The sequence below is a fragment of the Hyla sarda genome, chromosome 2 (assembly GCF_029499605.1).
Source record: "Hyla sarda isolate aHylSar1 chromosome 2, aHylSar1.hap1, whole genome shotgun sequence".
Lineage (NCBI taxonomy): Eukaryota > Metazoa > Chordata > Amphibia > Anura > Hylidae > Hyla > Hyla sarda.
The window spans coordinates 313261692-313287895 of NC_079190.1; the positions used below are offsets into that span (position 1 = coordinate 313261692).

General features: G+C 44.7%; 1 protein-coding gene across 1 annotated transcript in view; it reads left to right on the forward strand.

Annotated features, from left to right (window-relative positions):
* Positions 1 to 434: 434 nt before the first annotated feature.
* MPC2 (mitochondrial pyruvate carrier 2) overlaps positions 435 to 26204 on the forward strand; it is a 137558-nt gene continuing 111788 nt past the window's right edge. Inside the window, exon 1 of the mRNA XM_056557708.1 lies at positions 435 to 768. Within this exon, the coding sequence (XP_056413683.1) occupies positions 669 to 768 (100 nt within the window). The 5' untranslated portion in view covers positions 435 to 668. The remainder of the gene's footprint in view (positions 769 to 26204) is intronic.

The window sequence follows — 26204 nt, forward strand, 5'->3', positions numbered from 1 at the left end:
TACAGTTTTATACGGTTCCCATTGACTTCCATGTTAAAAAAAAAGTTTAGGGTTTAATACAGTTTTTCACCCGGACCAAAAACTGTGGTAGGTTACGTTTTTGGGTACGGGAAAAAAAACTGACAAAACTGTACAGGATGCAAAATGGACAAAACCTGATGCATACGGTTTTCAATACAGTTCCATACTGTTTTATCAGAGAAAAAGTATACGGGAACTGTATTGCAAAAACGTGTGAATGCACCCTAACCAATGTCAGCTTCGAAAAAACGTCTAGAAATATTATTGCACTTCCTAGCTGCAGATAAGTGAACCGGGCGGATGGAGGGCAAATAACAACCATCTTGCAATGCAAAAGCTACCAGCAACTGACGTAAGTTACCTATCCATGACAAATGCCGCACACAAGGAAGAAAACTGACAACTCTCTTTCAGACGTCTCCTTGGCTTTCCAATAGGAGAAAAGCTCAAGGGCGCACAGCTCCATGGGAAACGTTTACAACGCCGACAGGAAGAGGCCGGACCTGCTGTCATGGCTAGTAAACCAATAGGAACAAGTCGTGCTTAGTACGCCCCTCTGGAGGACCTTGAGGGGGACACTCTACTCTTCCTCTAAGTATACCGTAGTCGCTGGTTTTGTCTGCTGTAATACTTGACTTCTAGAGAAAATGGCAGCGGTCGGGCTGAGGGCATCTTACCACAGAGCGCTGGATAAGATCGAGCTTATGCTGCCTGCCAGAATGAGACCCTTCTACAACCACCCGGCAGGTAAGACAAGGGCAGAGGACAGCTGTGTTCACAGGGTCTGATTGCTTGACAACTCGTATACAGAAAACACTGGGTGGCTTCTTGATGACGCCTGGCGGATGAGAGTCAGTGCTTTTTGATGTACCTTCATGTTCTGTAAACGCGTGTAGTTATGTGAAGTAGAGGATCTGCCTCACTGTATGATCTTGCGTATTGTGGTGGGTGAACGGTGCCAGTGCTTATAGACACCCAGATAGAAGACTTCCAGAAAAGTATATATGATGATCCCCATAGAGAAAATACACCTCCAGATACAGTACATGTCATTATCTCATAAAGGACAGCTTTCCTCCAGATACAGTACATGTCATTATCTCATAAAGGACAGCTTTCCTCCAGATAAAGAACATGTGTCGATCCCATAGGGGACAGCTTTCCTCCAGATAAAGAACATGTGTCGATCCCATAGGGGACAGCTTTCCTCCAGATAAAGAACATGTGTCGATCCCATAGGGGACAGCTTTCCTCCAGATAAAGAACATGTATCGATCCCATAGGGGACAGCTTTCCTCCAGATAAAGAACATGTATCGATCCCATAAAGGACAGCTATCCTCCAGATACAGTACATTTCATTATCTCATAAAGGACAGCTTTCCTCCAGATGCAGTACATGTCATTATCTCATAAAGGACAGCTTTCCTCCAGATAAAGAACATGTCATTATCTCATAAAAGACAGCTTTCCTCCAGATACAGTACATGTCATTATCTCATAAAGGACAGCTTTCCTCCAGATAAAGAACATGTATCGATCCCATAGGGGACAGCTTTCCTGATAAAGAACATGTATCGATCCCATAGGGGACAGCTTTCCTCCAGATAAAGAACATGTATCGATCCCATAGGGGACAGCTTTCCTCCAGATAAAGAACATTTATCGATCCCATAGGGGACAGGTTTCCTCCAGATAAAGAACATGTATCGATCCCATAGGGGACAGCTTTCCTCCAGATAAAGAACATGTATTGATCCCATAGGGGACAGGTTTCCTGATAAAGAACATGTATCGATCCCATAGGGGACAGCTTTCCTCCAGATAAAGAACATGTTTCGATCCCATAGGGGACAGCTTTCCTCCAGATAAAGAACATTTATCGATCCCATAGGGGACAGCTTTCCTCCAGATAAAGGAAATCTCACCTCACACCGGCCGGGACTACAGCTCTGATGTTCACTCATGGCGGCTCAGGTGAGGAGGCCGAGAATGCAGGCGGCGGCAGGAAGGGTGGTTGTATATGTATGGTGTGAGTGTATGTGTGTATGTAATGTATGATCGGGGGGGAAGCGGCAGGTGTATGTATAATGTGTGCATATGTATGGTGTATATCAGTGTTTCCCAACCAGGGTGCCTCCAGCTGTTGCAAAACTACAACTCCCAGCATGCCCTGGGCATGCTGGGAGTTGTAGTTTTGCAACAGCTGGAGGCACCCTGGATGGGAAACACTGGTGGATATGTATGGTGTGAGTGTATGATGTCTGTCTATGTGTGATGTGTATGTAATGTATGATGTGTGTATGATGTCTGTCTATGTGTGATGTGTATGTAATGTATGATGTGTGTATGATGTCTAAGTGTGATGTGTGTGTATGTGATGTATGATGTGGGGTGGGCAGCGGCAGGTGTATGTATGATGTGTGCATATGTATGGTGTATATCAGTGTTTCCCAACCAGGGTGCCTCCAGCTGTTGCAAAACTACAACTCCCAGCATGCCCTGGGCATGCTGGGAGTTGTAGTTTTGCAACAGCTGGAGGCACCCTGGTTGGGAAACACTGGTGGATATGTATGGTGTGAGTGTATGTGTGGTGTGTGTGTATGATGTCTGTCTGTGTGATGTGTATGTAATGTATGATGTCTAAGTGTGATGTGTATGTAATGTATGATGTCTAAGTGTGATGTGTGTGTGTGTATGTGATGTATGATGTGGGGTGGGCAGCGGCGGGTGTATGTATGATGTGTGCATATGTATGGTGTATATGTATGGTGTGAGTGTATGTGTGATGTGTGTGTAATGTATGATGTCTATGTGTGATGTGTATGTAATGTGTGATGTGTGTATAATGTCTGTCTGTGTGTGATGTGTATGTAATGTATGATGTGGGAGAGCAGCGGTGGGTGTATGTATGATGTGTGCATATGTATGGTGTATGTGTGTATAATGTATGTGTGATGTGTGTATGTAATGTATGATGTGGGGGGGCAGTGGTGGGGGTGTGTGTGTATGTATGATATGGGGGCAGTGGCTGGTGCATGTATGATATGTGTATGCATGAATGTTTTGTATAGGAGCGGACTGTCACGTCGGGCATTAGGGCAGTTGTACCATCTAATTTTATTTATTTTTAGTGGCACCCGCACTAAATTGCACCCCCAGAATCCCGCCCCCTTCATACTCACCCGCCGACCAAGAGCCCCACGGATGCACACAAACACGCCCAAACCAAAACTACAACTCCCAGCATGTTGCACCATAACTTAAACTATAGAACTATAAAGTGTAACATGCTGGGAGTTGTAGTTTTGGTTCGGGTCAGCTGCAAAGCCATAGGCTGCATCAGGGCATGCTGGGAGTTGTAGTTACTAACTGTAATTCCCAGTATTCCTTGACACATCCTATGGCTCTGCAGCTGACACGAACCAAAACTACAACTCCCAGCATGTTACACAATAACCTTAACTGTACTATACAGTGCAACATGCTGCAACACCCACACAACCATAGGCTGTATCAGGGCATGCTGGGTGTTGTAGTTATCTAGTAACTAAATGCAACTTCCAGCATTTTCTGACACAAAATGCAGCACATAAACTGGAGAAGCAGAACCCCCCCCCCCCCAGTAACACATAAGTCCCTATGAAGACTGAAAAATTGTGATTAAAATATTTTAAAAAGTGCGTATATATGTGAATAAGCCCCTTTCCTAATAAAAGTTTCCAATTTTCTTTAAATAAAAATAATGTACAAAAATAAACATAAGTGGTATCGCTGCATGTGGAAATGTCCAGGCTATTAAAATATTATGTTAATTAAACCGTACGGTGAACGGTGTAAATGTAAATAATAGTCCAGAATTGCCCATTTTTGGTCACTTCATATTAGAAATTTTTTATGGTGATCAAAAAGTTACCTCTAGACTTTTCTGGGCTTTTCTCGGGTGTAAGAGGAGCTACAGCTCTCCCTCCCACCGCTAATAGCCTGGCATACTGCGATCACCTATTAACCCATTAGATTACCGCTGTCAGCAGTGTCTAAAGGAATCTTATATCCATCCCTGGTGGTCTAGTGGGGGGATCAGACTATTTTGGTTGAAATTATTTCATCTACCAGGACAAGTGGATTTTCTTGAGGGACAAGTAGATTGTGTTCCACGTTAGTCCCTTGGACAAGTAGTTTTTTTTTAAATTTCCACACCTCTGTATACACATGGGGGTTATGTGCAGAGTAGACTGCAGACAGAGCATTGCACCCTTGTGTCTTCTACAGAGCTAAGGGTGCAATGCTCTGCAGTCTGCACATACCTCCCATGTGTATAGCAATGTGTGTAAATTCCTGTACAGGTGGGGGTATGTGCAGAGCATTGCACCCTAGTTTCTATTACAGACAAGGGTACAATGCTCTGCACTTACCTACACCTGTATAGGAGTGTACACACACACAATGCTATATGCATGAAGGGAATGTGCAGACCCCCTTTGCCTTTCCGATTTTTTTAACTAAAATAATGAAAAAAAAATTTTTATGAAAAAGAATGTGGTATCAGCGTGTGTGTAAATGTCTGAACTATTACAAAATTATGTTAATTCAATTGCACGGCCGATGGCGTACATGTTAAAAAAATACTAAAGTCCAAAATTGCGCATTTTTGGTCACTTCAAATGCCATACAAAAATTATAAAAAGTGATCAATGAGTCCCATAAAAAAAAATAAAAAATTGTACGAATAAAAACTACAGACCACGGCGCAAAAAATGAGCCCTCATACATCCCCGTAGGCCAGGTATGTGCAGAACATTGCATCCATCGGTCAGTGACCCAGGGCCTCTGAGTCTGCACAGTCACTGCTATTCACATCTGTACATACACTAGGGTGCAATGCCATGCACATACCCCCACGTATAAAACATGTTATATACAATAATTGGTTTATACACCAGAAATCTATGGGGGTTTATAATGTTTAATCCAAGATTCCCATAAGGAGATGCACTCCTCTCTTTTTCCCCTTTGTCCAAAAAGTATTAGCTCCTAGTTATGATGGGTTAATAATTCACGTATCAACTCGTTGATATGGGGAACCTCTTTTGATTTCCATTTGGAAGCCAGTAATATTTTAACTGATAAGCATATACCGGTATGTACTATCTGAGTTTGAGTCTTTTTTCGGGAAATCAATCCCATAAGATGACTTGCCCTCGAGACCTTAGACTCTTTAGTCTTAATAACCACCATACATCTACCTAACTGGTACTTTAATTGAATCCTGTATGAAGCATGGAGACATATTATTACATTTTTGATATTTTATTGTCTATTGATTACATTTTCTTACTGTTGTTACTATTTTGTTCTCAAATTATACATGAAGTCCTTTTGGACCCATTTGTTCCTTTAATGAATATGCATAACGTTGTCCGGTTGAATGAACATGCATCTCCGATTCAAGGACATTACTCATATTCTTATGTAAAACCTCACACGTTTGCTGTCTTGATATATTATATGGATAGCTGGAGAGGTACGGATCCGGCACTGCAGAACTAGGGTTGAGCGAAGAGGAGGCGGTGTGATAGCAATGCAGGTGAGGCGTGAGTGTGGACAACGGTGGTGCAGCTCATATGACAAGACGTAATCCAAATAGAAGAAAATTAAAGAGAATTGCACTCACCATCCACGAACTTTATTAGCTGGAGTACGGGCACATATGTGTCTCGGCTCGAAGAAACGCTCTCAAGCGCGAAACAATTTGTCCCGTTTGTGCCCCTGCCTCCGCTTTATGTGCCCGTACTCCAGCTAATAAAGTTTGTGGATGGTGAGTGCAATTCTCTTTGATTTTCTTCTATTTGATATATTATATGTTATATCTTTTATGTCTAAAATTCAATAAAAACATTGTTAAACATACCCCCACGTATATCAGTATATACTCAGCATTATTCAATTTTTGCATTTTCATGTTTTCATCATCCCCTTCTAAAAATCATAACTCTTTCAATTTTGCACATAAAATTCCATATGATGGCTTATTTTTACGACACCAATTCTACTTTGCAGTGACATTAGTCATTATACCAAAAAATCCACGACGGAACGGGAAAAAAATTCATTGTGCAACAAAATAGAAGAAAAAATGTCATTTTGTAACTTTTGGGGGCTTCCGTTTCTACGCAGCGCATATTTCGGTAAAAATGACTCCTTATCTTTATTCTGTAGGTCCATACGATTAAAATGATTACCTACTTATATAAGTTTGATTTTGTTGTACTAATGAAAAAAATCTTAACGACATGCAGGAAAATGTATACGTAAAAAATTCTCATCTTCTGACCCCTATAAGTTGTTAATTTTTCTGCGTATGGGCTGGCATGAGGGATCATTTTTTGCGCCGTGTTCTGAATTTTTGTATTGATTGGACTTTTTGATCGCTTTTTATTCCTTTTTTCATTATATAAAAAGTGACCAAAAATACGCTATTTTGGATTTTGGAATTTTAAACTGTGCGGTTTAATTAACGATATGTTTTTATAGTTCGGACATTTCTGCACACGGCGATACCACATATGTTTATTTTAATTTTTTATTTACAGTTTTTTTTGTTTTTTTATGGGAAAAGGGGGGGTGATTCAAACTTTTATTAGGGAAGTGGTTAAATGTCCTTTATGAACCTTTTATTTTTTATTTTTTTTTATTTTTTGCAGTGTTATGGCTCCCATAGGGGGCTATAACACTGCACACACTGATCTTTTACACAGATCCCTGCAAAGCCATAGCTTTGCATGGATCAGCGTTATAGGGGGTTGATTGCTCAAGCCTGTAGCTCAGGCTTGGAGCAATCAAGCGCCGATCGGACGCGACAGAGCAAGGTAAGGGGACATCCGCTCGCGTCCTAGCTGATCCGGAAATCGCGATTTTATCGCAATAGTCCCGATCAGCTCGACTGAGCTGCCGGGAAGCTTTTACTTTCGTTTTAGACGCGGTGATCAACTTTGAGCGCCGCGTCTAAAGGGTTAATAGCGTGCGGCACAACGATCGGTGCCAAGCGTTATTAGCCCAGGGTCCCGGCTATCATAAGCCGCCAGGACCGACCTGGTATGACGGGGGGTCACGGCGTGACTCCGTTTTAAATACCGAGACCGGGCGCAGGGTGTACAGGTACGCCCTGCGTCCTTAAAGGGGTTATCCAGGAAAAAACTTTTTTTTATATATCAACTGGCTCCAGAAAGTTAAACAGGTTTGTAAATTACTTCTATTAAAAAAATCTTAATCCTTTCAGTACTTATGAGCTGATGAAGTTGAGTTGTTCTTTTCTGTCAAAGTGCTCTCTGATGACACGTGTCTCGGGAACCGCCCAGTTTAGAAGCAACTCCCTATAGCAAACCTCTTCTACTCTGTGCAGTTCCCGAGACAAGCAGAGATGTCAGCAGAGAGCACTGTTCCCAGACAAAAAAGAACAACTCAACTTCAGCAGCTGATAATTATTGAAAGAATTAATATTTTTTATTAAGAGGTTGAAGTACATGTGATGATTCCATAGGGGACAGCTCACCTTCATATAAAGTACATGAGATTAACCACCAGGGCTGCATGATTTGGGGAAAATATGCAATTGCGATTATGGAGGTAAATATTGTGCTTTAGAAATTTGATTGCGATATAATAAACAAATGGTGAAATCCCCCCTATTTAAAGGGGTACTCCGGTGAAAACCTTTTTTCTTTTAAATCAACTGGTGGCAGAAAGTTAAACATATTTGTAAATTACTTCTATTAAAAATATCTTAATCCTTCCAGTACTTATTAGCTGCTGAATGCTACAGAGGAAATTCCTTTCTTTTTGGAACACTGATGACATCACGAGCACAGTGCTCTCTGCTGACATCTCTGTCCATTTTAGCAACCATGCATAGCAGATGCATGCTAAGGGCAGTATGGTGGCTCAGTGGTTAGCACTGCTGCCTTGCAGTGCTGGGGACTTAGGTTCAAATCCCACTAAGGACAACAATAAAGTGTTGTTGTTATTATTATTATTATAATAACGTCAGCAGAGAGAACTGTGCTCGTGATGTCATCAGAGAGCATTCCAAAAAGAAAAGCATTTCCTCTGTAGTATTCAGCAGCTAATAAGTACAGGAAGGATTAAGATTTTTTAATAGAAGTCATTTACAAATATTTTTAACTTTCTGCCACCAGTTGATTTAAAAGAAAAAAGGTTTTCACCGGAGTACCCCTTTAATGTCCCTCTATTTTATATAGCCAACTCTCCCAATCTCATGTGCATTGCCTTAACGTTTTCTGGGGAGGATTGGATATGAAATGGGGGGGAAATTAGCTTAATTTCTCCTCCCCATTTCATGGACCCGGCCTGGTATAATAAAGTCTCCACCCTCTCCGGGTAGGGTTTTTTATTTTTTACCTTCTTATAGCCATAACACTTTCAGTTTCCCCCTACAGACCTATATGATGCTTGTTTTGTGCGCCACTAATTATACTTTTTAATGACCTCACTCATTTTACCACCAAAAAAATCTACAGTGAAACAAAAAAGATGTACTTTTGGAGGTGGGGAGGAGGGGAGTGCTTGTGGTAGATTCTACGCAATGCAATTTTCAATAAAAATAACATTATCTTCTGTTTTCATTTACTAAACAAAAAAAAAAAAAATGAGTATGACTAAAATTGTCCTTCTGACTCCTAGAACTCTTATTTTTCTGTATATAGGGATGTATGAGGCCCATTTTTTGCGCCGAGATCTGTAGTTTTTATTATTATAATAGTTTGGACGTTTACGCACACGTACCATGTATATTTATGTTTATTTTTGTTTGCAATATTTTATTTAAAAATGGGGGGAAGGGAAGGGGGGGGTCATTTAACCTTTTATTAGAGGATTGGCTTATTAAAGGGGTTGTGCGCTGCCCTGACTTTCGGAGCTCCGCTTACAGCGTCCGGAAGTTCATTTCTCCGAACGCTGTGTGTGGGCTTCCGTGTTCGCAGCCGCCGAGCGTGACGTCACGCCCGGCCCCTTGCGACGTCTCGCCCGCCCCCTCGTGACGTCTCACCCCCCTCAACGAAAGTCTATGGGAAGGGGGCGTGACCACCGTCACGCCCCCTTCCCATAGACTTCGGTTGAGGGGGTGGGCGTGACGTCACGCCCGGCGGCCGCGAACATGGAATCCCACACACAGCGTTGGGAGTAATGAACTTCCGGACGCTGTGAGCGGAGCTCCAAAAATTAGGGCAGCGCACAACCCCTTTAACATTTATTACCTTTTTTCTTTTAACTTTTTTTTTTACAAGTTGCTATTACTCCCCATAGGGCAGTGTTTTCCAAACAGCGTGTCTCAAGTTATTTCACAACTACAGCTCGCAGCATGCCCAGACAGCCAAAAACATGATGGGAGTTATAGTTTTGAAACAGCTGAAGGCACACTTTTTTGAAAACACTGCCATAGGAACTACTACTTGCAGTCTTGTGATTGCAGACACTAACCAATTCTTTGCAATAGGAGCCTATAGCACAGCACTGATTAGTGTTATCGGCGCTTCACTACTACAGGCTGCTGAGTCTGCCTGCATTATTGGAGTGCTGATCGGAAGGGAAGGAGGAAGGTAGGGGCCCTCTGTCCGTTCTCTCAGCTGACTGGGACCCGCAGCATTTTGAGGCGGGTATCCCAATCAGCTCCAGTGAGCTACTGGCATTTGTTTTCGGTATTTTAGACAAAAACTGTAGAATAGTCAAATAAAAACCTGGAATACCCCTTTAAAATTATCCTCTTCTGACCTCTAACGCTTTTATTTTTCCATATAAAAGGATGTATGTTTGCGCCGTGATCTGTAGTTTTAATGGGAACCATTTTTGTTTTGATGGGATGGGTTTTTTAAACTGAGTTTATTGCAATGTATCTCACAACAGACATGAGAATAAACAGCAATGCACACATTCTAAGTAGGGCTGGGCATACCGAATACCGTAATTTTTGTGCTGCACGATATGAATTTTATCCCATACCGCAATACCGGTTTGGCCCCTCCACCTCGGGAATGAATGAATTATCAGCCCAGCTCTGCGTTGTCTCCATCGGGGAACTAATCATATGTGGCCCACGAGTGCTGTTCTGTCCTCTTTCCCCCCCCCCCCCCCCCCACTTCAATTCACTAATTCACTTCACCCGCAAGCGCTGCCTTCCTCGCCCTCCTTTTTGTTGTGGCCGCCGGCGCTGACACTCTATACTGAGTGGTATCCCTACGCCCGGGCTGCAAAAAATAAACAAAAACTTTAACTCGCCTCCCGTTGGTCCTGTACCGGCCTCACCTGCTTCCTGAGGACGGGTAAGTCGGAGAACCGTCAGCCTATCACCGGCCGCAGCGATGTTCCGCCTCGGCCGATGATAGGCTAAGCCCACTGTCATGTAAGAAGCCGGCTTCTTACATGACAGTGGGCTCAGCCTATCACCGGCCGAGGCGGAACTTCGCTGCAGCCGGTGATAGGCTGATGGCTCTCCGACTTTCCCGTCCGCAGCGTAAGACCGATGTCGGAACATGCGTTAAAGTTTATTTTGTTTACCTTTTGCAGCCCGGGCATAGGGATACAGCATACAGTATAGAGTGTCAGCGCCGGCGGCCGCAACAAACAGGAGGACGAGGAGGGCATCGCTTGCGGGTGATATGTGAGTATTTACCCCAATGGGGACAGCGCAGTGCTGGGCTGATAATTCATTTGGGGGGGGGGGGGGAGGAAATACCGTTATATACCGTGGAACCGTCAAAAGTTACAAAAATACCGTGATACACACATTTGGTCATACCGCTCAGCCCTATCTGACATTCCCCCGGTGGCCGTGAGCTACCAATCCCCAGCCCTCACTCCTCAGTGGCATAAAAACGAACTTCCCCAAGTTAATAGTGAGGCCTGAAAACACACCAAACAGATCAATAATGGAGATACCCAGAGGAAAACAGGGCGGGACATGAAAAGAATAGTGTCATCCGCATACAGGCCTACCCTATGCTCCCCTGCGCCATAAGTAATACCATGATAGCATGGGTGTTGGCGTAGCGTTAAGGTTAGAGGCTCGATGGCCAATGCGAAGAGGAGGAGAGAAATAGGGCAGCCCTGCTGCGTGCCTCGTGTCAGTGAGAAATATGGAGAGAGAGTACCATTAATAGCCATACATGCCCTCGGAGATTTATACAAAAGATAAATCCAGCTAATGAAGCTAGGACCAAAGCCAAAGTAGAAATAGAATCCAAGACATTGGCGGCAACTAATGATGCCATAGCCCAGTCATGGGACTCAGTCAGATCTATTTGTGTGAGGATCTACACCCTACGTATGTTTTCATGCAGTAAACCGGCCTGGCATAAAGATGGACTGATCAGACTTTATTAACCCCTTAAGGACCCAGCCAATTTTCACTGTGGAACATGGCCATTTTTTGCACATCTGACCACTGTCACTTTAAACATTAATAACTCTGGGATGCTTTTACCTTTCATTCTGATTCTGAGAGTTTTTTCGTGACATATTCTACTTTGTTAGTGGTAAAATTTTGTCGATACTTGCACCATTTCTTGGAGAAAAATTCAAAAATTTGATGAAAAAATTGAAAATTTTGCATTTTTTTTTAACTTTGAAAATGAATATTCCAAATAAATTATATATTGATTGACATACACAATATGTCTACTTTATGTTTCCATCATAAAGTTGACATGTTTTTACTTTTGGAGGGCTTCAAAGTATAGCAGCAATTTTCCAATTTTTCACATTTTCAAAATCAAAATTTTTCAGGGACCAGTTCTGTTTTGAAGTGGATTTGAAGGGCCTTCTTATTAGAAATACCCCATAAATGACCCCATTATAAAAACTGCACCCCTCAAAGTATTCAAAATGACATTCAAAAGGTTTGTTAACCCTTTAGGTGTTTCACAGGAATAGCAGCAAATTGAAGGAGAAAATTCAAAATCTTCATTTTTTACACTGGCATGTTCTTGTAGACCCAGTTATTGAATTTTTACAAGGGGTAAAAGAAGAGAAATCTTCCTAAAATGTGTAACCCAATTTCTCTCGAGTAAGGAAATACCTCATATGTGTATGTCAAGTGTTCGGCGGGCGCAGTAGAGGGCTCAAAAGGGAAGGAGCGACAGTGGGATTTTGGAGAGTTTTTCTGAAATGGTTTTTGGGGGGCATGTCACATTTAGGAAGCCCCTATGGTGCCAGAACAGCAAAAAAAAAAAAAAAAAACACATGGCATACTATTTTGGAAACTACACCCCTCAAGGCACGTAACAAGGGGTCCAGTGAGCCTTAACACCCCACAGGTGTTTGACGACTTTTCGTTAAAGTTGGATGTGAAAATTATTATTTTTTTTTCCACTAAATGCTAGTTTTCCCCCAAAAGGATAATAGGACAAAATGACCCCCAAAATTTGTAACCCCATCTCTTCTGAGTATGGAAATACCCCATGTTAGGACGTAAAATGCTTTGCGGGCAAACGACAATGCTCAGAAAAGAAAAAGTCACATTTAGCTTTTGAAAAGCAAAATTTGCTGAAATGGTTTTTGGGGGGCACATCCCATTTAGGAAGCCCCTATGGTTCCAGGACAGCAAAAAAAAAAACCACATGGCATACTATCAGGTGTTTGACGACTTTTCGTGAAAGTTGGATGTGTAAATAATTTTTTTTTCCACTAAAATGCTAGATTTCCCTCAAATTAAACATTTTTACAAGGGGTAATAGGACAAAATACCCCCCAAGATTTGAAACCCCATCTCTTCTGAGTATGGAAATTCCCCATGTGTGGACGTCAAGTGCTCTGCTGGAGCACTACAAGACTCGGAAGAGAAGGAGCGCCATTGAGCTTTTGGGGGAAAAAAATAGTTTGGAATGGAAGTCAGGGGCCATGTGCGTTTACAAAGCCCCCCGTGGTGCCAGAACAGTGGACCCCCCCCCCCCCCCACATGTGACCCTATTTGGGAAACTACACCCCTCACAGAATTTAATAAGGGGTGCAGTGAGTATTTACACCCCACTGGCGTTTGACAGATCTTTGGAACAGTGGGCTGTGCAAATGAAAAATTACATTTTTCATTTTCACCGACCATTGTTCAGAAAATATGTCAGACACCTGTGGGGCGTAAATGCTCACTGTACCCCTTATTACATTAGGTGAGGGGTGTCGTTTCCAAAATGGGGTCACATGTGGGTCTTTATTTTTTTGCGTTTATGTCAGAACCGCTGTAAAATCGGCCACCCCTGTGCAAATCACCAATTTAGGCCTCAAATGTACATGGTGCGCTCTCACTCACCCCTGAGCCTTGTTGTGCGCCCGCAGAGCATTTTACGCCCACATATGGGGTATTTCTGTACTCAGAAGAAATTGCGTTACAAATTATGGGGGTCTTTTTTTTCTTTTTAACGCTTGTGAAAATAAAAAGTATGGGGCAACACCAGCATGTTAGTGTAACATTTTTCTTTTTTTACACTAACAAGCTGGTGTAGCCCCCAACTTTTCCTTTTCATAAGGTGTAAAATGAGAAAAAGCCCCCCCAAATTTGTAGTGCAATTTCTCCCGAGTACGGACATACCCCATATGTGGCCCTAAACTGTTTCCTTGAAATATGACAGGGCTCCGAAGTGAGAGAGCACCATGCGCATTTGAGGACTAAATTAGGGATTGAATAGGGGTGGACATAAGGGTATTCTGCGCCAGTGATTCCCAAACAGGGTGCCTCCAGCTGTTGCTAAACTCCCAGCATGCCTGGACAGTCAGTGACTGTCCAGAAATGCCGGGAGTTGTTGTTTTGCAACAGCTGGAGGCTCCGTTTTGGAAACACTGCCATACAATACGTTTTAAATTTTTATTGGGGGGACAGTGTAAGGGGGTGTATATGTTGTGTTATACCCTTTATTATGTGTTTGTGTAGTGTAGTGTTTTTAGGGTACGTTCGCACTGGTGTGTTACGGTGAGTTTCCCGCTAGGAGTTTGCGCTGCGGCCAAAAATTTGCCGCAGCCCAAACTTGAAGCAAGAAACTTGCTGTAAACCTGCCCGTGTGAATGTACCCTGTACGTTCACATGGGGGGGGCAAACCTCCAGCTGTTTCAAAACTACAACTCCCAGCATGTACTGACAGACCGTGTACACAAAGAGAAAATCGAGTTCAAACAACTCCTTAATTAAAATCATGATTTTATTGATACAATTTAAAAAACAGTGTAAACAGACGCCAATAATTGAAAATGGGATTAAGGTTAGATTCCAGTACAAAAAAATAGGGCTACTGCCAGCTGCAATGGGCTAACATATAATATGGTGTAACAAATAATTAATATAGTATCTCAGTCTCTAAGAGAACTGCACTGCATATCAATTATTACTACTAAAGTGCTCTATATACGGTATTTATAATATACACTGACCACAATTGTGGGTATAATAGAATATAAATTAGTGCAAACAAGTGCTAAAATAATAATGTGATAATATAATAGTAGCACAAGCGCTTATCTATGGATCCATGCAGACTGCAGAGAGACACAGAGACTGGTAAAATACAGTGCATATAGTAAGCTTACCCATATTAAGCTGCAGAGCCCTGACAGACCGTGCATGCTGGGAGTTGTAGTTTTGCAACAGCTGGAGGCACACTGGTTGGAAAACCTTCAGTTAGGTTTTGTTATCTAACTCAGTATTTTCCAACCAGTGTGCCTCCAGCTGTTGCAAAACTACAACTCCCAGCATGTACTGATCACCAAAGGGCATGCTGGAAGATGTAGTTATGCAACAGCTGGAGGTACGCAACTACAACTCCTAGCATGCAGAGACAGCTGTTTTGGGCATGCTGGGATTTGCAGTTTTGCAACATCTGGAGGGCTACAGTTTTAGAGAACACTGCAAAGTGATCTCCAAACTGTGACCCTCCCAGATGTTGCAAAACTACAAATCCCAGCATGCCCGGACAGCAAAAAGCTGTTTGGGCATGCTAGGAGTTGTAGTTTTGCAAGATCTGGAGGGATACAGTTTAGAGACCACTAGATAGTGATCTCAAACTGTAGCCCTCCAGCTGTTGCAAAACTACATATTCCAGCATGCCCAAACAGCTGTCTAGGCATGCTGGGAGTTGTAGTTTTGCAACATCTGGAGGGCTACAGTAAGAGACCACTATCTAGTGGTCTCAGACTGTACCCTCCAGATGTCGCTAGGCAACTCACCGGCTTCCGTAGCATACAGCCGCACGACGTCGCCGCCCGCCGATCTCCGTCGCCGCCCGCCGATCTCTGTCGGCCGCAGCCTCCGGATCAGTAAGTTGATCTTCGGCGTCGGTCCCTGTCGGGTTTCCCTGTCCTGCCCCGCCTATTGTGGGTGGGCAGGATGGGGAAAACTAAAGTAAACGCCCCCCCCCCCCCCCGCCCCCGATCTGCTATTGGTGGTCGCGTCTAGACCACCAATAGCAGGGATAGGAGGGGTGGCCCCTGCCACCTCACTCCTATCCCTTCAGGGGGATTGTGGGTGTCATGGATACCCGCGATCCCCCTTCTATTCCGGGTCACCGGTTCACCATAGACCGGTAATGACCCGGAATTGCGCAAATGGCAAGTGTGAATTCACTTGCGATTTGCCGTGATCGCCTACATGCGGGGGTCTGATGACTTTGCACGGGATGCCTGCTGAATGATTTCAGCAGGCATCCCAGTCCGATCCCCGCCCAGTGCGCGGCGGGGGCCGGAATTCTCCATGACGTACGCGTACGTCATGGGTCCTAAAGTACCAGGGTGTCATGACGTACGCGTACGTCAAGGGTCGTTAAAGGGGTACTCCGGCGGAAAACTTTTTTATTTTTATTTTTTAACCCCTTAAGGACGCAGCCCTTTTTCGCAATTATGACCACCGTCACTTTACAAATTAATAACGCGAAAACGCTTTTACCGAATATTCTGATTCTGAGATTGTTTTTTCATGACATATTCTACTTTATTTTGGTGGTAAATTTTCGGCGTTAATTGCATCCTTTTTTGGTGAAAAATCCCAAAATTTCATGAAAATTTAGAAAATTTTGCATTTTTTTTAACTTTGAAGCTCTCTAATTGTAAGGAAAATGGATATTCCAAATAAATTTTATTTTTCTTCACAAACACAATATGTCTACTTTATGTTGGCATCATAAAATGGACATATTTTTGCTTTTTGAAGGCTTCAAAGTAGAGCAGCAAATTTAAAAAATGTCATGAAAATTGCTAAATCTGAAGGGACAGATGTTACAGAACTACAACTCCCAGCATGCCTGGGCAGTCGAGGCATGCTGAGAGTTGTAGTTTGGCAACATCTGGAGGGCTACTGTTTGGGCACCACTGTAACAGTGGTCTCCAAACTGTGACCCTCCAGATGTTGCAAAACTACAACTCCCAGCATGCCCCGACAGCCTTTGGCTCTCTGGGCATGCTGGGAGTTGCAGTTTGGCCCCCCTAGTGGTTGCCACAGTAAAGATCGTTTTACTTTCACTTTTAATTCCCCCCCCCCCCCACTGTCGATTCCCTACCTGATCAGGATCCTGCAGGCTCCAGCGAAGATCCCAGGTCCCCAGGCATATTCTCCTGCAGGTACGGCCTCCATCTTCTTCCCAGAGCCCCTCGACATCCAGGGGCAGGCAGAACGGGGGGTTGCCATGGCAACCCCCTGTCCTGCGCTGCCATTGGTCAGAACTCTTTGCGATCTCACTCCAATCCTTTAGGCTGATCGGGGCAGTTGCTGACAACTCCGATCAGCCCTATTTTCCGGGTGATCGGGTCACCAGAGACCCGATCAGCCCGGAATTGGAGAAAATCGCATGTCTGAATTGACATGCGATTTTCTCCGATCGCCGACATGGGGGGGTCTCAGGACCCCCCTGGGCAATGTGCCAGGGTGCCTGCTGAATGATTTCAGCAGGCATCCGGCTCCGGTCCCCAACCGGCTAGCGGTGGGGATCGGATTTCCCACGGGCGTATGGATACGCCCTCGGTCCTCAACCCCTTAAGGTTTTCCGTTTTTGCATTTTCATTTTTTGCTCCTTGCATTTAAAAAATCCTAACTCTTTCAATTTTGCACCTACAAATCCATATGATGGCTTATTTTTTGCGCCACCAATTCTACTTTGTAATGACATCAGTCATTTTGCCCAAAAATCTACGGTGAAACGGAAAAAAAAATCATTGTGCGACAAAATTGAAAAAAAACGCAGTTTTGTAATTTTTGGGGGCTTCCTTTTCTACGTAGTACATTTTTCGGTAAAAATGACACCTTATCTTTATTCTGTAGGTCCATACGATTATAATGATACCCTACTTATATAGGTTTGATTTTGTCGGACTTCTGGAAAAAATCATAACTTCATGCAGGAAAATGAATACGTTTAAAATTGTCATCTTCTGACCCCTATAACTTTTTTATTTTTCCGTGTATGGGGCGGTATGAGGGCTCATTTTTTGCGCCGTCATCTGAAGTTTTTAACGGTACCATTTTTGTATTGATAGGACTTATTGATCGCTTTTTATTCATTTTTAAATGATATAAAAAGTGACCAAAAATGCACTATTTTGGACTTTGGAATTTTTTTGCGCGCACGCCATTGACCGAGCGGTTTAATTAATGATATATTTTTATAATTCGGACATTTCCGCACGCGGTGATACCATATATTTTTATTTACACTGTTTTTTTTTTTTATTGGAAAAGGGGAGTGATTCAAACTTTTAATAGGGGAGGAGTTAAATGATCTTTATTCACTTTTTTTTTTTTTCACTTTTTTTTTGCAGTGTTATAGGTCCCATAGGGACCTATAACACTGCACACACTGATCTTCTATGCTGATCATTGGTTTCTCATAAGAAACCAGTGATCAACGATTCTGCCGCATGACTGCTCAGGCCTGGATCTCAGGCACTGAGCAGTCATTCGGCGATCGGACAGCGAGGAAGCAGGTAGGGGCCCTCCCGCTGTCCTGTCAGCTGTTCTGGATGCCGCGATTAGCCGCGGCTATCCCGAACAGCCCGACTGAGCTAGCCGGCCACTTTCGGTTTCACTTTTAGCCGCGCGGCTCAGCTCTGAGCGCGCGGCTAAAGGGTTAATAGCGCGCGGCGCCGCACGCTATTAGAGGCGGGTCCCGGCTTCACTATGACGCCGGGCCCGCCGTGATATGACGCGGGATTACTGTGTATCTGGAGAGCAGGATTACTGTGTATCTGGAGAGCAGGACCAAGGACGTACCGGTACGTCCTTGGTCCTTAAGCGGTTAAGGACTCGGAATGCAGGGCGAATCCATACGCCCTGTGTCCTGAAGAGGTTAAATCAACTGGAGCCAGAAATGTAAACAGATTTGTAAATTACTTCTATATAAAAATCTTAATCCTTCCAGTACTTATTAGCTGCTGAATACTACAGAGGAAATTCTTTTCTTTTTGGAACACAGTGCTCTCTGCTGAATCTCGAGCACCGTGCTCTCTGCTGACATCTCTGTCGATTTTAAGAACTGACCAGAGCAGTTTTCCACTGGAGTACCCCTTTAACAGAGTGATCACTTTATTCAGTATAATGGCCAGCATTTTAGTAAGCAGTTGGTAATCTAGATTGAGGAGTGATGTGGGTCTGCAAGAGCTACAGTCTAGAGCAGTGTTTCCCAACCTTTTTCGGGTCGGGGCATACCTCGTAATTTTTTTTTTTTTCGCGGGGCACCGCTACTGAGGTGGACGAGCAAAAAAAAGGGAAAAAAACACACTGCACTATATCTTTTTAGCAGTGGGTATGTAGTTTAAAGTGCTGCTTTATACAGCAACTCACCAATGATGTCTTCTCTAATTTGCTTCGTTGCCTTCTCTTCTCCATCTGGTCCGGGCCATCATCACAATTTCTTCCACACACAATTTTTCACTGTTAAACCTGCAAAACAAACCTATTAGGCTCCGCACTTTTTTTTTTTCTACATGGGTGACAGAGGGGTGTAGAGGAGTGTACATGGGTGTACTGTGTGGTATAGAGGAGTGTACATGGGTGACAGATGGGTGTACATTGGTGACAGATGGGTGTAGAGGAGTGTACATGAGTGACGGGTGTAGAGGAGTGTACATGAGTGACAGAGGGGTGTAGAGGGGTGTACAGAGCGGTGTAGGGAGGTGTACGAGGGTAACAGATGGGTGTAGAAGAGTGAACATGGGTGACGGGGGGCATAGGGGGTGACAGAGGGCTGAATAGGGGGTGGACATGGGTGACAAGGATGTGGTCAGACAATGGAGGGTGAACATGGGTGACAGGGATGGACAGGGGTGGCAGAGGGTTGGATGGGAGGACAGGGGGCAGAGGGGTGGACAAGGGGTAAAAGAGGGACAGGAGTTACAGAGGGGTGGACTGGGATGACAAAGGGACAGATGGGTGAACAGGAGGGTGGACAAGGGTGACAGGGTACACTACGGGGGTTGACGGTGGGGTAAACATGAGTGACAGAGATGGACAGGGGAGTGGACAAGGCGGACATGGATGACAGGAGGGTGGACATGGGTGAGAGGGGGGTAGATATGGGTGATGGGGATGATAGGAGGGTGGACATGTGTGAGGGGGGTGGACATGAGTGACAGGGATGACAGGAAGGTGAACATGGGTGACAGGGGGGTGGACATGGGTGACAGGAGGGTGGACGGGGGTCAACATGGGTGACAGGAGGGTTGACAGGAGGGTGAACATGGGGGTGGACATGAGTGACGGGGGGTAGAGGGTGGACCGGGGTGATGGTGGTGGGGGGTTTGGACAGGGTTGAGAAGGGGTAACAGAGGGGTGGTAACAAAGGGTACTGTACCTTAAGCAAGCCGCCCCGCGCAGCTTGCAGGTCCACGGCAGGCACTGGAGTCCGGCACAGATGAAGCTCGTTCCGCCCCAGGACACCGCTTTCCGCTTACTGCCGCAAGGTAGAGGAATAAGGGGGACGCAATGCGACACGGGGGAGTGGGACGCAGGGGGACGCTGTGTGCACAGTGCGCACGCAGGCTTCCCTCCCCCCGCCCCTTTAAAAAAAGTATATAAAATCACAGCAAAATCCAATGTGTGCCGTGGCACCGCGGTTGGGAATCACTGGTCTAGGGGATCCTTACCGGGTTTCAAAATCACCACAATAGTGGCATGATAAAAGGAGTCCAGAAGTGTATCCGAGAGAAGGGCCAAGCTCAGCATCCACAAGAGGCAAGGCGCCAGATGTGTTTGATATTGATGATACACTTCAACCGGTAGTCCATCCGGGCCAGTCGACTTGCCCCTTGCCAAGAATGAAATGGCCCCAGTCAGTTCCTCATAAGTAAATGGAGTGTCCAAAAAAGGAGACATGGTCAGAAGACAGTCGGAGGAGAGAGATACCGTCCAAGTAAGAGGTCAAATCAGTTGTCAGGTAATGAGCTCTAGAGGAGTAAAGGTCAACATCGAAAAAGACATTAAGGTCAACAATCTAAGCATTTTGAGTAAGAACAGTACCGTCAGCAGCTGAAATCCGAAGGATCGCAGGAGATTGAGAGGACTGGTCAAACAAGCGGGCAAGCAGACGACTAGACTGGTTGCCCTGTTTAAACGCCAGTTGGCGGTTAAAAAAGAGTTTGCGAGGCGCCTTCTCCTGAAGCAAGAGAAGGGACCGTCTCCCCGCCGAAAGCCATGCGTTCTGGTTAACAGGGATAGGGTCCGTCACATACTGGGCCTCAAGCGTCTCACAATTAGACTCCAACTCCCTTTCCTCCTTGGCCGCCTCCCACTTTAAAAAAGATATGGCAGATTGTAGGCACCCCCGAAGAAATGCCTTAGTAGTCTCCCATAGGTGAAAATCATCAGGGAAGTCCATAAAGGAAATTTGTAATTGTATGGGGATACCATCATGAGGGCCTAAAAGGGATAGCCAAAAGGGGTTAAAGCGCCAACCGCGGAGAGCCGCAGGGCCCAGCAATAAGAGACTGAGGATTAATGGGGAATGATCAGAGACTCCTCTGGTGACATAAATATGGGAGGAGACCTCAGACACTAAAGACGGATTACCTATCATGTAAGCTATCTGGGAAAGAGAATTATAGCCAGTAGTGTTACATGAGTATGTGCGGGAATAAGGGTGGAGATGTCTGTAGATGTCCAACCAGCCCAGTTCATGTAATAGGTTCGCTAAAGGAGTGGGAGCAAGGGGGTCACGGTCAGGTTGACTACACTTATCCAGAGTAGAGTCAAGTACAGTATTTAGGTCACCCATACACAATATGCGAGCTCCCAGTAAAGAAGTATTTTCTTATATATCCATATATATATATATATATATATATATATATATATATATATATGTGTGTGTGTGTGTATATGTATTGTCTAACTTTAGATGGTGTTGACCGGTTTTATCTAGTTCCTATTAATCATTGTCTTAGTTCTGGCCAGCGCCCAGTGATGCTCGAAAACTATCCAAATAATGAGGCTTTTGTTGGATAGCAAGCTTTTACTATGATAAGAAAGAAAGTGTAAAAGGAACCCTGTGATTGGTAATAAAGTTATACACTATGAGCCATCGGGATTCCTTATTCAATAAGCTCACACTTAGAGTGTTGCCATATAAAAGGGCTGTAATCTATTTTGGGGTATGATTTTCTTCTGCGGAGCTGTTTCTCTGCATGAAAGAGAACATCCACCTGTATTGATACATGTGCATTAAATCTGTCTGCTAATCAACACAGCTGAACATGTCTAAGCTCCCATTTCACGGATTTGCGCACCAAAAAGGATACCCTTAGCTAGTGGTAAGAATTGCAAGAGTGTACCTGCCATTGAGCCCAGGGGCGATGAAGAAAGCGTATGGTTTCAGATGTCAAGTGTGTCTCCTGCAAGCAAATCAAAGAAGGGTTGTACTTTATGAATCGTAGCAAACACCATGGAGCATTTCTGGGGGCAACCCAAACCCCTCATTCGACATGAATGTGAACAACATGGAGAGCGGAAGCCAAGCGTGGTCGAATATAAAACATAAACTAACCAACAGAACAAACACATAATATTGCAGTAGGTCCTATGACCATTTGGTGGCACATGATAGTTGGGGAGAGACCGGGTAGTCATACCGTATAAAAAAAAAAAAAAAAAAAATACAAAGACTCCTAAATAAGGCATCCACGGTGAATGGCAAAGTACAAAATACAAAACTGTCCCCAGTAGGAAATAACAAACATGAGCAGTAATAATAGAACACCCCCCCCCCCCACACACACACACACACACAGTTACCGCTCCAGGGGAGGTCACCCTCCCCTACAAAATATACTACTGTGCTAAGGGAACCCCTCGTCAATAAGAAATCCAGGAGGTATACAGAGTAGAGGGCCAGAGGAGTAGGGAAAAGAGGAAGAAAGGGGGGACGTGTCCATACAGGGGAAGAGGGGGGGGGTGGAGGGATCGCAGAGAGGGAGCAAAATAGGAGGTATCAGAGGTCCATCCACTCGCCGAAGTCCAAAATAAAGGGAAGGGGAGACTTATTTAAAAGCAGACCTCCGATGCAATTCCGCCATGGGGGTGAGGAAAGGGTCACAGAACGTGGTAGCTTGTAGAAACTGCAGTGAAGTCCACTGGGGTCAGGGAAGAGAGCAACAGTCCTCAGAAAGAGACAATAGGCTCGGGGTCAGACTCCATAGATGAGTGATCAGCAGTGGAGGCGCGCACCTCAGCAGATGAGGAGGCGCCGGTGCCATTTGGTTCCCACCACGGGCAAAGGATTGCAGCTTTTCGGCCACGGCTAACTGTTTAGTTGGACCCATGATCGGTCCAGCTACTTGTGACGGTTCCGAAGTGTCTGGGGTAGAAGTGAGGAGTCCAGGATTCTAGCAGAATGATCGGGTTACTCGGATCGGAGCAAACACACCATGCGACCGCTCAGCTCGCCCCTGATGGGACCTGAACGCATTTTATAATTTTTTTTTTCTAGTATATGAAGTGACCAAAAATATTCCTTTATGGAATTTGATACCGTTGGACTTTACGCCTTTCACCGTGCGACTTAATAACATAATATTTAAGCCCCTTGGGGACGGAGTCCATTTTGACCTTAAAGGGGTACTCCGCCCCTAGACATCTTATCCCCTATCCAAAGGATAGGGGATAAGATGTCAGATCGCCGGGGTCCCGCTGCTGGGGACCCAGGGGATCTCCGCTGCGGCACCCCGCTATCATTACTGCACAGAGCGAGTTCGCTCTGCGCGTAATGACGGGCAATACAGGGGCTGGAGCATCGTTACGTCATGGCTCCACCCCTCGTGACATCACGGCCCGCCCCCTCAATACAAGTATATGGGAGGGGGAGGGGCGGTTGTCATTAAGAGGGCAGGCCGTGATATCACGAGGGTCGGACCCATGACTTCACGTTGCTCCGTCCCCTGTATCGCCGTCATTACGCACAGAGCGAACTCGCTCTGTGCAGTAATGATAGCTGGGTGCCGCAGCAGCGATCCCCGGAGTCCACAGCAGCGGGACCGTGGCGATCTGGGGATGAGATGTCTAGGGGCGAAGGACCCCTTTAAGGACAAGGCCATTTTTTGTTTTTGCACTTTCGTTTTTTCCTCCACTCCTTCTAAAAATCATAAAGTTTTCAATTTTGCACCTACAGACCCATATAAGGTCTTGTTTTTTTCGTCGCCAATTGTACTTTGTAATGACATCCCTTATTTTACAACATAATCTGTGGCAAACCCAAAAAAAATTTTTATTGTGGTGTTGAAATAAAAAAAAAAAACATTTTGTAACTTTTGGGGGCTTCAGTTTCTACGCAGTGCACTTTTTGGTAAAAATTACACATTATATTTATTCTGTCAGTCCATATAGTTTCAAGGTAACCCAATTGATGTAGGTTTCATTTTATTTTACAACTTTAAAAAAATTATAACTACATGCACCAAAATTAGTATGTTTTAAAATTGTCATATTCTGGCCCCTATTTTTTTTTTTTTTTTTTTTTTACGCATATGGGGTTATATGAGGGCTCATTTTTTTGTGCCGTGGGCTGTGTTTTTATTGGTACCATTTTTGTTTTGATGGGACTTTTTAATCACTTTTTAATTTAGTTTTTTTTATGGTATATGACGTTTTTTTACGTGTACACCATTAACCCTGCAGTTAAACTACCCTTATATTTTAATAGTTTGGACGTTTACGCACGCAGCGGTACCACATATGATTATTTTTATTTTATTTTTTTAAATGGGAAAAGGGGGGGGGGGGATTCAAACTTTTATTAGGAAGGGGTTAATTAACTTTTATAACTTTTTTTTTTTTTTCTTCAGCACTTTATTCTTCTGCAGATTTAGAGGTTTGCTGCAGATGAATAAGAGGAAGAAAGTTTTTCTTTGTAATTTACAAGAAAATGCCCAAAAAATAAACCAATTTCAGTAAATAAGAAGCTGGCTGAATAAGGCTGGGTTCACATATGTCCGGCATAGGGGAACTTAGCCTAAATCTCGATGCAACTGATGCCGCAATTTATGACAACATGCATCACTGATCTTCAGTTATTATGCATCCGGCGTCCATTGTTTTTGAATGCTGGACAGGCAAACGGAGCAAGCTGCGTTCCCCTGTCCCTTGCCGTCTGGCGAGTCCAACCATCCGGCGTGCAAATTGAGATGCCGGATGATTGGGAACTGTCCTATTCAAATCAATAGGATCAGTTATACCCTCAGATTCCCTCTGTTTCTTTTTATCAAGCAACAGAGGGAAAAGATGACTGATGCCTGACATATGTGAACGAGTCCTAAGAAACCAACTTTAGCCTTGTTGATTATCCCCATAGGGGACAGTTCACCTATGTGTAGGTCACATACAGGTTTCTCTTGTTTAACTTCATTACATTGTTTTCAGCATGAGCTTGTGGGGACTGCGTCTCTGCAGCAAAATTAATTATTGGTCACTATTGTGAATGTTTCTACTTGACAAACCAGTCTAAGCACCATTCACATCACTTTTCCACTTTCTGCAGTAGGCATTGAAAAACAGCCTTCTACTTTTATCCCTACAGTCCTCTATAGGTAGTTAGATGCAAAATCTGCAAGGGATACATTTTCACCTTTTTGGAATGCTAAGAAATCCAAGGCCACAGCACCAGTAATGAAATGCTCTGTATCTCGTAAAAAAAAAGCTGTACAGTAGTCCCTCAACATACGATGGTAATCCCTTCCAAATGAACCTTCGTTTGTTGAGACTAGGAATCGACCGATTATCAGTTTGGCCGATAATCACGATTTTGGACATTATCGGTATCGGCAATTACCTTGCCGATAATGCCCCGGCCAGAGACGACTGTCGCTGCCGCTGCCCCATTGCCTCCCCATCCCCTTGCCACATAATGCCGCCGCTGCCCCATTGCCTCCCCCCCCCTCCTCTGCCCACATTCCGCCGCCGCTGCCCCATTGCCTCCCCCCATCCTCTGCCCACATTCTGCCGCTGCCCCATTGCCTACCCCCATCCTCTGCCAACATACCGCCGCTGCTCCATCGCCTCCCCCCCATCCTCTCATCCTCTGCCCACATACTGCCGCCATCCCCCATCGCCTCCCCCCATCCCCGATGTTATAACTACCTGTTCCCGGGGTCCGCAATACTTCTGGCTCCTGCGCTGTTGCTGTGCGCTGCGCTGCGTAATGACGAGTGACGTCCCCAATGCAACGTCACCGTCAGTGCGCACAGTGATAACGCAGGACGCCGATGGAGCCAGACGTATCGCGGACCCCAGGAACAGGTAATTAGAACACCGGGGATGGGGGGAGGCGATGGGGCGGCAGCGGTATGTGGGCAGAGGATGGGGGGCGGTGACAGTATGTGGGCAGAGGATGGGGGGGGGGATAGGGCAACTGTGGTGGTTAGACTCAGGACCCCAGGACAGGCAGGGGGAGAGGAGCGGGCGGCGGTCTCTGGCCCGGCAAAAGCCGCAGCAGTTCATTGATTTAAAGCGCCGCTTTAAATCATTGATCTGCAACAGCTTCTGCCCCGCTGCGGGGGTTGAAATAGCCGATAACCTATGCCGGAATATCGGTATAAGTTATCGGCTATCGGCCTGAAAGGTGACAGATTATCGGTATCTGCCCTAAAATAAATCTATATCGTTCGATCCCTAGTTGAAACAATCATATGTTGAGGGATCCGTGCAATGTAAAGAATATGAAG